The sequence below is a fragment of the Brachycentrus maculatus genome, unplaced genomic scaffold, assembly GCF_059751285.1.
Source record: "Brachycentrus maculatus isolate JH-2025_06_01 unplaced genomic scaffold, ASM5975128v1 h1tg000173l, whole genome shotgun sequence".
Lineage (NCBI taxonomy): Eukaryota > Metazoa > Arthropoda > Insecta > Trichoptera > Brachycentridae > Brachycentrus > Brachycentrus maculatus.
The window spans coordinates 2,760,411-2,775,104 of NW_028280926.1; the positions used below are offsets into that span (position 1 = coordinate 2,760,411).

At 31.9% G+C, this 14,694-nt stretch overlaps 2 protein-coding genes across 5 annotated transcripts in view; one reads left to right on the forward strand and one right to left on the reverse strand.

Annotated features, from left to right (window-relative positions):
- On the forward strand, nt 1-6,141 carry LOC148308226 (D-aminoacyl-tRNA deacylase 1-like). 3 transcript variants are annotated; one of them, XM_088262098.1, is made up of 4 exons: nt 1-175; nt 3,310-3,400; nt 4,362-4,597; nt 5,434-6,141. In XM_088262098.1, the coding sequence occupies exons 1-4, from the start codon at nt 133-135 to the stop codon at nt 5,538-5,540; spliced, it is 477 nt and encodes a 158-aa protein (XP_088118224.1). In that variant the 5' UTR covers nt 1-132; the 3' UTR covers nt 5,541-6,141. The 3 variants fall into 3 exon arrangements, with proteins under 3 accessions (XP_088118224.1, XP_088118225.1, XP_088118226.1); XM_088262099.1 differs by lacking the exons at nt 4,362-4,597; nt 5,434-6,141 and adding an exon at nt 3,965-4,162 and having other exon boundaries at nt 14-175; XM_088262100.1 differs by lacking the exons at nt 4,362-4,597; nt 5,434-6,141 and having other exon boundaries at nt 14-175; nt 3,310-3,404.
- Nucleotides 6,142-12,318: 6,177 nt separating this feature from the next.
- The window catches only part of LOC148308227 (microtubule-associated protein Jupiter-like), a 34,693-nt gene continuing 32,317 nt past the window's right edge, over nt 12,319-14,694 (reverse strand). The window contains exon 3 of one of the 2 annotated variants that reach the window (XM_088262159.1): nt 12,319-12,495. In XM_088262159.1, the coding sequence (XP_088118285.1) occupies nt 12,356-12,495 (140 nt within the window). In that variant the 3' untranslated portion in view covers nt 12,319-12,355. Of the gene's footprint in view, nt 12,496-14,372; nt 14,568-14,694 lie in introns of those variants that run through there. The other variant, XM_088262160.1, reaches the window with a different exon arrangement.

Consider the following 14,694-nt stretch of genomic DNA (forward strand, 5'->3'; position numbering starts at 1 on the left):
AACATTTACTAAACGTCAAAATGTCGGCGAGAAAATATAAATTTTGATGTTCTGATAAATTGTCAAAACCTATTATTACATAAAATAAGTGTACGCCTTTGTTTTCCAATACGTATTTATTTTGCCTGTAAAATGAAGGCAATTATTCAACGAGTCACTAAAGCTAGCGTCACAGGTAAATAACAAAACTTTTTTGAGGTTAAATCCGTTGAATGTAATACATATTTTAATTATTTGTGTAAATTAAATTCTTTCGCCATTATACGTCGCTGATAATATAAGTACTCCCGCTATGATTGTTTAGATTAGTCTCTGTGGTAATCTTTATATAATAATAATTTTTAATCGTTTTGACTTTGCTGCTACATTTGCCTGATCCAGCTAACATAGTTAAATTAAGGTTATCGGCACCGAATGGTAAAAAAAGGGTTTACCACTATTCTTCTTCTTCTTACCCTTATTCGCACCCAATGGTGCATAAGGCACTACATCGTATTGACGCAGTGTTATCTTGATCATTACTTACATGAAGGCAAGGTGATAACTCCTGCGCTTCAGGGACCAGTCCAGGGTAATATCAAATAATTATTAGCGTGTAAAATCACTAATAGTAACCACCATTAGACGGAGCAAAATAATGAGCGTCAAAAGTTTCCATTAAGGCGGAGACTGACCGGAGCATTTCGTGGTAACATAAGGCCGTAACATAGCTCGCGGCGAGCATCAGCGAGCATCCGAAACTATGGATGGAGCGCTCGGCTCGCTGTACTGACTGCCTGAATGCTTGCATCGTAACGTGTTACGTTACGACGAAATGAACCGGTCAGTCTCCACCTTTAGACAGTTGGTGACATTCGTAGTGTAGTTTGTATTTGACCAGTTACCGGAGTTCAAATATTACCAACATCACCAATCTGAAAGCTACCAGGTTTGCGTAATCTCTTGTCTTCTCTTTTTATTTGCCAACGAGCACTATTTCTACGTATGGGTAGCATCAAGCAGAGTTAAGTCCTATTTAGACTCAGTGCTTAACTCATCTCTGATGTTTGAGACTATAATTAAATACATTTGATATTAATACCGATATAGGTACCGTAGAACGGGGCTACTTGAACTTTGAAGTGTTACTTGAGCCCAGTACAATAAAAAGGTTTAAATCTGTATTTGGTCTACAAGAATGAACGTATCGACATGATTCATTGTTTCCCTGATGACAAGTGACACTTACTGCCACGATACTTCGATCGATACCGCGATCTAAATATTTTTTTTGTACTGGGCTCAAGTAACACATCAAAGTTCAAGTAGCCCCGTTCTACGGTACTCTAAATAAAAAGGCATATAAATTTGGCATTTGAATGCATTTTTATTTAATTATATCCAGACTTTTCACAGTTTTTTGCGTCTCCAGTATTTTATTTGTTATTATTTTGTGTTATATGAGGTATTTGTTATACAACAAACAATACGCGTAGTCGATCACAGACGTTAAGGTTATCTCAAACATTATTTTTCCGATAAAAGTTACAGAAATACGTAAATAAATTTTATCTAAATTAACATTATCCATCACACTGTAATCCGTCAGAGAACCATGACTGAGCAAGGAAAAACCCACAATTACAATATAAGGGAACTACCGATTACTTAATTTCCTCTTCATTGAAATAATGAATGGGAACAATATTGTACTGTATTTAGTTGTTTATACACAGCAACAGGGTTTTTTTTTAAAGGTCTCCGAACTCACTTCATGTCAAGCTTTTAACTAAAAAAACATATATTGAAAAAAGATGGTGAAATGCTGTTCCATCGCGTTGCATGAAAAAAAGCTCTGCATAGCAGTATAGTTTTATAAATCTAAGGTATAACTTGCACTTGAGCAATAATTGTTTGTGAACATTATACATACCGTATTTTATGGACTATAAAAACGCACCATGATTTTTAGGCAATTGTTAAAAAAATAAAAATAAATCAACTGCTAAGCCAGACCAAAAAAAAATATGACTTCCATCACTACAATGTTCCCAGATAGAGATAGGTTTCCCGCAGCATCCAACATATGGGTATTTTGAAGACTGGTGGAAATTTGAAATAAAACATTGGACATTTTCATTTGATTCCCGCCAAGTGCAAAATGAATTAATTTTTTATTTTATTTCAATTGGCCTGCGTGTTTGTGATGAATTTTTCATAGCTACCTTCCCTATCCTTTCTATTCTCCCTACAGACAAGCCTCTAAAAATCTTTTATTTTCTTCTAAAAAAAGAGTCTTCGCTATTTATTTTTCTTTTTATAAATATACACAACTATCCAGTCCACAAATTCATAGTCAAAAGAGTCAAATTTCTCTATAATCAATAACCCTGATATTTTTCAACAATGACAATATTAGAAAAAAAATTGTTACTAAAGTTTTAATGATTATGATTTTTTATTTATTATTTTTAAAGAAATGGTAAATAGATGGAAGTATAGTATATCCATCCCATTAGACCACATGGTAAAACATAATATATCCATCTCATAAGACCACATGGGGAAAACATAACATATCCATCCCATTAGACCACATGGGAAAACACCAGCACGGAACCATGAAAGTTGACACAATCCAATTGATATTTTGCGCTATCCTGTAGCTAACCCCACACAACACGATTGTACCATGACACAACAGTTTTATTTGAACCACGCTTGCCAAGTTCAGATGTGTGAATTTCTCATTCGTACATCTGAGGTTTGCGAGAGTTTACTACATGTAACATTTTTATGCAGCGTGTGAACATTACTATTGTAGTGTACTTCTATGCAAAAATGTTTGCTTGTGTATCTTCTGTAAAAAAATGTAATGTTATATGCCATCAGAATTATCACTCATATCGCTCACTCCTTTCAAGAACGTCATAAATCAAAAAACTTGATTTTTCAGGAGAACGTTTTTAAAGTTTAAAAATATAACACAATGTATTAAAAATAAATATCAAGCCACTTATTGAACTTTTTACCGTGCAACAGATCTTTTTAGGTAAAACCTGAAGGTTTTTTCTCCATTTGAAAAATATTTAGTTTATTTCAAAAAAAATTAAACAATAACTTTTCTTCAAATTGCAAAAACAACACTTTCTGCCCTGTAGCGGGTAAATATTAAGTTAAAAATATGCCTCTTTTGATGGGATATAGTACATTTTCTGGGCATTCCGAAAACATGCACATCTGAATATTGACGATTTTTTATTTATGACGTTCTTGAGAGCGATATTTAATATGAATTTTTCAATTAATATAGATGATTTAACTTTTCAGTTGGAGATGAATTAATAAACAGCATAGGACAAGGATTATGTATTCTAGTCGGCATCTGTCGAGAAGACACTAAACAAGATTATGAATATTTGTAAGTTCACTTCACTTATATAATCCGTATCCGCCCTCAATGTGGAACAAATGTAGTCGTAGTCAATGTCTGTTGGCTGCTAGTATACGACTGAGGCAACTGAATCACCTTTTCTTGGTGACTGTTGTGACCATTGATTGGTGTATCCTGCTCTTTGTTTATATCTTCCTCATAAAGTCAAACCATTGAATGTCTAAAATGTGTCAGAGACACCTATTTTCAAAGCTAAGTATAAGGTTGTCCTAAGCCCTTGAAAGGTGCCATGTTTCAGAACATTATAGATTCTTAATTAAAAACATTAATCAAAAATGGAGAGATTTTACCACAAAGTGACTGCCGAATCAATTAATGACATTATAGATTCAATGAAGATGTTGAATAGTTGGCATTTGGTGTTTATTGGGTACAAATCTGATCTCCATACAGCCTTCACACTATTGAATCCTGTAAATCCTAAATGCTCTCCTGTAAATCCTAAATCCTAAGGCTATCCTGTGTACACTTACAAGTAAAGAAACTCTTGACCCTGAAACTTGATTATAATGCTTGTTTTTCTAATTGTAGCTCCAAAACGGTGTTTTACCAGTTCCCAGTTTAGCCTAGGAGTGTGAGTGTGACTAGGACAAGGAGTTTGCATTGTAATGATGAGCCCGAGTGCGGCTCGTGAAAATTGTATTCCAACTTCTCGGCTTTAATTTGCCTGTGACAAATATATATATAAATATTTTTTTACTAACCCAAGCGGTGTTCGGGTAGTCTTGTTTCGACTTATTGGAGAAAATTTCTTCACTGGTGAATTTTCTCGCACAAATTTAACTGTTAGGTGGTTAAACGCATTCATGCACTGAAGTGATTATCTTATGAATGTAAAATAAATGCATTGTATGGGTAAATGAAATTTCCATTGGTCTTATATTCGAAAATCTATCAATTGACTAAGTAATAATTATTAAATTTTCAGAGCTAAGAAGATATTAAACCTTAGAATATTTGATGACGATGCTGGTAAGAGATGGAGCCACAGTATAACTGATAAACAGCTGGAAGTACTATGTATCAGTCAATTTACGCTTTATAGCTCTCTCAAGGGAAGGAAACCAGACTTCCATAAAGCTATGGGAGGAGAACAATCTCAATCCTTATACAATGATTTTCTAGCCGAACTAGGGAGACTTTATAATCAAGAAAAGATTAAAGGTATATTTATTTTTAAATGAATGACAAATCACTACTTTTCTGGAGACACACAAAACGCTCTTTAACTTTGTTAACACTATGCTGTCCCTGCATCTAATCAGGATTCTTTTGTTTGGCGCCAGTAGGACTGGTTCAGATAATTTTGCTTGTCGCTGGCCGTTTTTCCAGGTTTTCAGAAGATCATAAATTATTTATTTATTGATTTGGCGTTTAATTTGTAAAACTCCATTTTAATTTATGTATTAATTGTTAAATCAAACACAGATTTTTTGAGTCTACTAAGTTGTATTTTATTTTTAAAAAACACATAAAAATTTATATTGTGACAATTGTTTCGCCTAGTTATGGCATTTTCAAATGAATGTGAAGACTTAATGGACCGACTGTCCTTAAATAGCGATACAATTCTAGGTTTGATTTAACAATCATAAATTGTCAAGTTTTACTAATCTACTATCATCATCAATTAAAATGAGTTCTCAATTCTGTCCCTCTATTTTCACGATATTAAAAGATATTGTCTCATGATATTGGATAATGTCACCGGCACCTCGATAATTTTGTGCACGACACCAATACGGATTACCGCCATTTGCCTGATAGTTTTTGCGGGACACCAAAGTGGTTTCGCAAGATAGCATAGTGTTAACTAGTATTATTTAACTATTGTTAAATAATAATATACATGTGCAATAGGTTGATGACTGCTTTATAACGCTTTATTACGCTTCAAATGCGCTCCTGAAAAAAAGCGATTCATCCCTTTTGGCTACTGATAATCAACATGTACATGAGATGACACTATTATCTTTCTAAATAATAATGGTTGATTCCAGATGGTGTATTTGGAGCCTATATGCAAGTACACATACAGAATGATGGACCCGTCACTATAGAAATTGAATCGCCACAAAAAAATACATCTTGTGAAGACATTCACTGAGATTGTTGTATTAGATATATCATCGAATTGATTTTGCTGAATATCGTATGTGTTTTGATATTGCCTCACATCTTTGGAGAGACATAACACTAGTAATTCACGAAACAGATTTCAGTAGGGAATGTTTCCCAGCTGGGCAATAAACGTATTAATGTTTCATAAATGTATTTTATTGCATAATTTATATTTGAAGCACTAACTTTGTGATTTTCCATTTTATAATTTAAATGTAACTTTGTTTAAAAATCACTATAAATATTTTATTGTAATTTAATTTTAATGTCTAGCGAAGCTAACCGGTGTGCATTATAATTAAGTTATATTAAAATATTTATAGTGATTTTAAAACAAAGTTACATTTTAAGTATTTTATTATCTTTATTTTAAGGGCTTTTAGAGAGAACAGACCAAATGGCTTTGATCATATCGACACAAATAATCAAAAAAGTTTCGAGCGCTATGCTGAACATTTTTTAACTACAGTATTTGGTATAAAGTTTGATGGTATTTTTACATAAATAAAAAACAGTGGCTTATCAGATTTATTTAAAAATGTTTTTATCTCATTATATTCATAATAAATAAAATCTGGAATAAAGGAGTTCATGATCAATAACTAATTTTCCCTAACTCGTCAATGTAATTCTACAGAAAAAGATATTTTGATCCAATTCAAGTAATTATATTGATTTAAAAAAATAAATACATGAAGTAAATAATATATCAAGCGAAAACAATATTTCCTTGATCATTTGTTTTACAATCTATGGGTATTCCCAATAAACAAACGTATGTTTATGTCATAAAATGTACTTTCCAATATGAATAACGATAACCACAAAAATAAAAATTGTAAGGGAATGATATAAAAGATCTATCATGAATTTATCTATCATGATAATTTTATTATTTATTTTTTGCATATGCCACGGTACATGGATTCATATGTGTGTGTGAGTGTATGTGTGTGTGTGTGTGTATATGTATACAATTTTTAGAAAGTTTTGTAGTTTTATGTTTTATGAAAAATAAAAATTAAAAAAAGCTTTATCAGGTAATACAAATAGTTTCCCGCATTATCTATTACCACCTCAAAGGAAGAGAAAAGACACCAGTTTTGATTGATTATATTTTAACAGTTTTTTAATCTTACTTTATATTTAACTATTTGAAATAAGAGGCTTCATTATTACGAGAAAATACTATCTATTCTCCTCCTGAATATGCAAATATTGTTATATAAATCTTCAGTGCTTCTCTACTGCATCGAAAGTTCATGTCTCGCCCACATGGGCATTTTTTGTGGTGACATCACCACAAAAATTTAAGCAATGAAAATTTGGTATTATTGATGGATATGGGATATTAATTTTAAAAACAATGAGGTATAAAAATTATTGGTAAAATACAAATAAATATTAAATTCTATCAATACATTGTAAAGTGTTTTGATGTAGCTGCAGCTTTCTTTACTTGGTGTTTTATTCCCTTTTCGGCGGTTTTGGTAGCACAACAGGTCCTTTTCCAGGTACTTTAAATGTTAATGCTGGCAACATTTTACAAAATGTTTCTGCAACCCATATTTACAAATTGGCAGTTGTATTGCATATTTACAAATTGTTTATACTTGCACCATCTATGAGAAATTCTTTATAACTTTTGAGTAAAGGAATAGTCTTGAATGTTGGATTAAAAAGGGACATAATAATTTACTAATTTTAACAAGGTCTTCATAGAGGGCCTCAATGGCCATGTTGTGCAAATTTTAATTGAAATTTTTAATTGGTATACTTAAAAGCTTGATGATTTGAAATACGGTACCAAAATTCGAAAAATATTTTCATAAATGAAACGTAGGAATAAAAACATTCAGTGATTTTTATAATTATATTTTAGAATTTTAAAATATAAAACATTCAAACTCTGAGAATGAAAAAATCATTGGAAAAACCAGAATTTTAATAAAATTAACTGTAGGAAAATTCTAATTATTGTTTGAGTTCATGAGCTTTTTTGTAAAATAATTTTGTTGGACCTCACAACTTGATTTCTTAAAAGCGATATTTGTTAATCTTATTTAATTATTATTTTAAAACATATCTTTTATATAAAGATCCAAGGAACATCGTTTACATATTTTACAAATTCTTTTTCTTTTTTTTTTTCTCACCTTACTTAGTGCCTTTTAGGATGTCTAAACATATTGCATGATTCGTCTCTATTCTTCCTGACTCTGGGCGATGTGGCATAAAGAAAATCCCGTTAAGTTGCTTCCCTCTTGCTCACTTTTCTTCAACTGTCCCTTCCTTTCCCTTCTAGAAATACTTCCCTTTCTTCCTGGCAATATGCCCAGCATAAGACTCATTCTTTTATCTCTTATGTGTTATAAAAAAATATTACTAAACCAAGATCGTGGATAAAAACCATGTATGTAACCAACTTGCTCATAACTACTAGAAGTACTACTGATTGATAATCCTGAAATTATCCGGAACATTGGTCTGTACGTTTCCGATAGTTACCTAAGACAGCGTCGGCATAGATTGTTTCACATTCCTATACACAGGACCAACCTGCCGATGGTTATGCCTGTAGGAAGAGCTACCGCTATGTTGAACAATATCTCATTGGATATTGATCTGTTCCCATGTGTCTGAAGGAGTTTTCCGAAGCGGGATTCTTCCTACACCTTTAGCAATAGTTCTTGCATATTTTCGATTTTTGTATGTACATATTTAATGTATACGCTTTAAAAAAATTGTTTGTAATGTATATGTTAATTGAAAATTAATAATTTGAAATTGAATTAAAAGTTGCCTCTAATATACCAGGGGCTAAATTCTGAGTACTATATCTATATACATATCGCTCACTCCTTTCAAGAACGTCATAAATCAAAAAACTAGATTTTTCAGGAGAACGTTTTCAAAGTTTAAAAATATAACACAATGTATTAAAAATAAATATCAAGCCACTTATTGAACTTTTTACTGTGCATCAGATCTTTTAAGGTAAAACTTGAAGGTTTTTGTCCATTTGAAAAATATTTAGTATATTTAAAAAAATAATTAAACAATACCCTTTCTTCAAAATGCAAAAACAACACCTTCTGCCCTGTAGCGGGTAAATATTAAGTAAAAAATATGCCACTTTTGCTGGTATATAGTACATTTTCTGGGCAATCCGAAAACATGCACAACTGAAAATTGACGATTTTTGATTTATGACGTTCTTGAAAGGAGTGAGCGATATATAAGTAATATATGGACAAATTAAACTTTGCTTCCAGACTTTTATTTATTACGGCTTTGACATTTGGTTGTCCATTTGTATTATCAGGAAATCAATGTTTTAGAAAAAGGATAGTTGTCGGTTTACTGAAAAGAAGTAAACTTAAATTTACAGACCTTGGCTTATCTACATAGATAACACCTTCATCATAAGTCCAGCACAGCAACCTGATAATTTTTATCCAGGCTTTTAAAAAATTACTAGTTTAAATAAACACTTGATGGGTCATCAACAAAACAATGGTATTTTTTTTAAATGTATTATTTTACAATGCATTTTAAAGCAAAACAATATAAGTAAAATAGGAATTGGGGTTGTTTTCTAAAACATGTTATATCAAAATAATCATATACACAACCCCAATAGCCCTAATTGTTGATATTAAATTTTAATTGTATTATGTTTTTCTACTTCCATTCCTCCTCCATTTCCTTCCTCGTTCAGTAATAATATACTTCACCCCCAGCTCTTTCACTTTGTTCACTGTATTCCATCAAATATATGCCACTCCTATATCCAGAAATCTGAAGAACAGGACTGATCACCCCTTGCCTTCATAAAATTGGTGAACAAATTACCCACTGTGTTAATCCAATGTAGTGCCCTATGCACCATCGGATGTAAAATGGAAGTAAAACATTTTTGATAAAACTGCAATTTTATTAAAAATATAAGTGCAACTGTAAACTGCAACCAATTTTGTAAACAGGAAAGTAAAGATGTGCCTAATGGGTAAGAGCGCTTGTGCACTGCATGGAATTTTACCATCCGGCAGTCCGTTTTTTTTTTTAAATAAAGCAACTACGACAGTTTAGCGTGATCTAATTTACGCGCCTCCGCATGTCCGTCTCCGTAGTGTAATGGTCAGCAAGCTCGGCTACCGTTCTGAAGGTCCCGGGTTCGATTCCCAAGGGGGGTAAAATAAATATAAGTGATTTTTTCACTGTAATATTTATTCAATATTATTACCCTGGACTCGTACCTAAAGCGGAGGGCTGATCACCTTTCTTTCATGTGTAAACGATCAAGATAACACTGCGTTTATATGACGCAGTGCCCTATGCATCATTGGGGTGCGGATAAGGGTTTTATTATTAATTTACGCGCACCGATCAAGCACACCGATCCGAATAAAGACGGCCAAAAGCACAAGCCAATCATCCGCCGTACAGAAAAATTGCGTGTAAGCGCCCTAAGGGCGTTTGTGCACTACACGGAATTTTACCATCCGGCACTTCAGTTAGCGTGATAAAACGATGATTGGCTTGGATTGGCTTGTGCTTTTGTCCATCTTTCTTCGAATCGGTGCGTGAACACGTTACGCATAAATTCAATCACGCTTAACTGTCGTAGTCGCTTTTATTTTTCAAAACCGGACTGCCGGACGGTAAAATTCCGAGTAGTGCACAAGCTACCTAACTGTTACATTTTCCTGATTGGAATTATACTTGTTACTTTCTCTCAGTTAATATTTCTTTCCAGCTTTTGGCATCAAGTTTTTGATGTCAAATTGTCTTCTTCTTCAACTTGATGTAGGCCTTGTGGCCTGTTTTTAAGAGGGATTAGCCTCCTGCGATGTTGATTCCCAACCATCGACCCATCTCTTTGGTGGTCTGCCCGGGAGTCGTTTACCATGGGGTTGGCCGTACCGTGCGATGTGGGGGAGTCTGGATGGTTCCATTCTCCTCACAAAGTTATAAATATATTTGACATACGTCGAATTGTCAAATATATTTATAACTTTTATAATACGCAGTTAAATTTATGGATTGATTGGCATGATTAGTTTCAAATTTTCGATTCATGAACTTGAACTTGGTAACTATTTATTTTAAGGTCATCATTTCATTTGTTTTTTTTTTTGGCAAAGCACCCAAAATTGAGTGATTCATGCCACACAACTGGTATTTTTTAAATTTTAATTAATACTTACTAAAATGTTTTTGTTTTAATTGCATTATTGATTTTTGGAGAGTTTAGTGATAGGACATTTAACGGAAGGACGAACCCTCCGAGTGAATGTCCCGAAGGAATTCAAGGTTAGGGAAGTATTCGTTTTTAATTTGATGATCTTTCACTTTGGTAAAAGGTTGAAATAAGAAAATAGTTTAGGAAAAATCTTTATTTACTAATTTAATGAATATTATCTAAAAACCTTATATGAATATACATAATTAGTAGCTTATGATTGTAAGTAATTATACAATATCTTCAAATAAGGAAAAAAATGATTGATGTGTTGAATAAGTTAAGTTTTGATTTTTATATTATCAATAATTAAAAATAATATGTAGAATGTTTTCAATCCTAAATGTGATAATAACCTAGGGAGAGCATCAAGATCTGATACTAATTATTCCAACGGTGCTACGTTACAATCAAAAGAAACGAAATACGCAAGGTGAGTACAAAAAGTATAAAAATGCTTCAAAATTTCCAAAGACAGAAATGAGGCTCAAATGAAATATAAAATTTGATACATTTTAGGTTAACACGTCTATACTCTCTCTTGGGATTCTAGGAAGGCACACTATTCTAACAATTTTGGACATAGCTGATTGGTGTCAGGAAATCTGATCTTTACTTACACAACCTCTGAGAACGGTGACAGCCGTTAATAAGTTGTTACTACAACCGCTTCGTAAACCATCTCTATAGCACCTGATACTGGGCCCTTAGTCTCACACAGTTCTGAATCGTATCGATTCGTCATTATCTATACAAATCCAAAATGCGCACACTTTTATTCTCAGAGTAACTTAAATTTAACACCACTATAAAATAATTATTGTAAGGAAAGTATCTTGAATATAAAGAAAAGATGTTATATAATATTTAGTAATTAGTATCGCTAAAATTTATAAGAAAAATTGTTAGCCTTCAAAACCTAAATTCTAATACGCTAAATCTATAGTTTTTGATAAAAGTAAAAGATAAAATAGAACAATAAAAAATGCATACGGGAGTATGGATGTTAGAGCATAATATCGCTTATTATGTAGACTGAAATAATTTAAATAAAAAAGCACAAAAAATAAAGCATTAAATGAATATAAATACATAAAAAATTAAAGGCAGCTTACACACAAAAATGAAAAAAGAATCATCAAGATTGCGGTCGAACAATGCACTTTCTGTATATATTAATTTCAAATAACGTGGTATATATCACTATAAAACTAAGTATATAAGTATATCCATCAATATTTTAGCTGTTAAATGCATCGACAACTTCTCTAATGAAAGGTGACGCGGACATCCGATCGAGTACAAAATTTTACAAAACGCCAACAGACAAACTTGGACTGAAACAATTTACTGCCAAAAACTCAAACGCCAGTAATGAAATTGGCCTTGCTTTGATATGTCAATAGTACTTGCATTCTAGTGAAGATTAGTCGATTCAACAAATCGCCGGGGTCTACACCGATGTAAGAATTATCTGGAAGCGATATAATTTAGTTTGGCTTGTGTCCTTTGTTTCCGGGGTTGCTAATAGCGATATGGAGAGGGCCGGGAAGAGTCTACCACAGTCCGGAAGAGTAGCCGCCGGGAGGAACGCGGTTGTGATTGATGGGAGCAGCGTTTCCATTGAGGGGTGCCACATAAGTGTTGATCTCTCCGTTCATGGACTTGTATCCATCTCCTGTGATTGGATTACCCTCTGAAATATTACAAATTAAATTAGTTTTGAAAACCTAATCAAAAACATTTATTTTAAATCACCGTTAGTTTTTACTAATTCAGTTTCCCTCTTTTATATTCACTGTAATTTAATTTAAAAACCAAGAAAAGTGTCATATCTTTTTACGAATTTCCAAATTAATATTTACCACCACAATGATTCCGTAATCTAATATCTTTTTAAAGAAATCCACCGACAAGATTGGTGGATTTCTGCAAAAAAAAAATTGTATGTATATTTATGAATGAATGTACATGTACGTATATATTTTTAATAAATAAATGAAATTCTGAAAAAGAAAAGTAAGAAAATTTTCTTTGAGAGTTTTTAAAATTAAAATTATTTTATTATTTATCTTATCTTTAAAAAATGTTTTATTTTTTATTTTTTCATTTTAATTTTATTTTTTCAAACCCCCATCACTAGATTTCAAAATTTGAGAAATGCATAGATTCATTTTTCTTTATATAGTCTGCGAAAGAGCCTAGAGTTTTAGACTGAAGTCCATGTGTTCATTAACATGTTATTTAAAAAATATACATTTTATTTAGTAATCTATCATTAAATTATTATACATATGTGCAAATTTATAGTACGTTAAAGTTTTCGGTAACATTGGAACAGTGTGTTAGTAATAAATAAAATATTTTTAAAATACAGCATACAATTAAAGATTCAGAAAAAAATATTCAGTACAAATGACCAAGCGACATTTAAGAAAAACAGGACACAAAAATATATGTACATATTTTCCAAAATATATTAAGTTTGAAGGATTTATTGAAAATATATACCATCACCCGATTGCTTGTATGGTCTGCATACCATTCAGAAAAAAAAATGAAAATAGTTTTCTTCTTCAGCATTTTTGTCTATTTGAAGTTAATAATATTAATTAGATTTATAAGTAAGTAAACAAGCACTCAGATGAGGATTTACTATAAATATCTATTTTTAAAAAATACATAAAAAATGTACTTTGTGCAGTAATATATAACAATTCATTAAATTTAAGACAAAAGACAATAATATTTTTAATAAGTATATATATTATATTTAGAGAAGACAGAAAGTACTAACTAAACCGAGGAATATGCAAATATAAGAAAATTACTCATAACCATACTTGCTACATTCCTACCCAATCAATATTATGAAAATTCAAATAAAATAATAAAAAACACAAATATTTATCATTTAAAAAAAGACATTAAACAAAAATAGAAATAAAAAAGAAAAAAATACTAGAGGTAAATACTTTTTCCCCAAAAAAATAATCCCATAATTATACCAAAAAAGTTATGTACATATTTCAAGATTCACCAAAAACATGTTTATCCTCAAAAATAATTTGTAAAACGATTTTATAACACTAAAGAGATGAATGAAATGACAATTCTACATCTTCCACTATCCTTCGAGGAAACATTGAAAGGGAACAACAAATGATGATGAAATCCACATAACACTGGACAACGACTTCTAAAGGGATACGATGATACTAATATCACCTACTATTTGTAAAATTATTGCTAATTTAGTGATACGCAAAAATAACAAAGATTTTTAACTAAAGCATCCTTATGAATTATGGAGATAACAAATGATGATGACGGCCAACAGAAAGTACTTTAAAATGATGATTCTCAGCCACCAAGACCCATACAACCTAAATATAATCAGTACAACATAACCTCACAAAAAAATGTTGATATTTGATTGACAAGAGCGCATTTCCATAAGAGAAAGCTGTAAAAAAAAGTACTCGAATACAAATGATTTTAATTCCTTCAAAATAACATAATGATGTTCATCATTGATTAGAATTAGAAGGTTTGAAAATGCTAGCTAGTTTCAAGATACTGTGGTCCAAGACATGTTTGGAGCAATGTTGAGGTTATGTTGTGATGCAACTAACGCAATATGATGAAGCAGGGATGATTAGGAAGGAAGAGGATGAAGGGCACCTCTGCGAAAGCGCGTACTCCAGATATTTCTCTCTGGTTCTCCGATCCCATCACCGGTAACTGGATTCCTCCGTACCCATTTTGCTGCAATTTGCCAATGAAACGTTCTGATACAAAAGTAAGATCCTGGCTGCGTACTTAGCTATACATGGGTCTTGCCTCACAAAGCTAGGGGACGATGCTTCTCTTGCCAAACAATTCATACTTAGAA

Coding starts and splice junctions, on each gene's coding strand:
- LOC148308226 (XM_088262098.1), top strand. CDS start 133: ATGAAGGCAATTATTCAACGAGTCACTAAAGCTAGCGTCACAG. Junction 3,401..4,361: donor AAACAAGATTATGAATATTT/GTAAGTTCACTT, acceptor TTAAATTTTCAG/AGCTAAGAAGATATTAAACC. Junction 4,598..5,433: donor TAATCAAGAAAAGATTAAAG/GTATATTTATTT, acceptor GGTTGATTCCAG/ATGGTGTATTTGGAGCCTAT.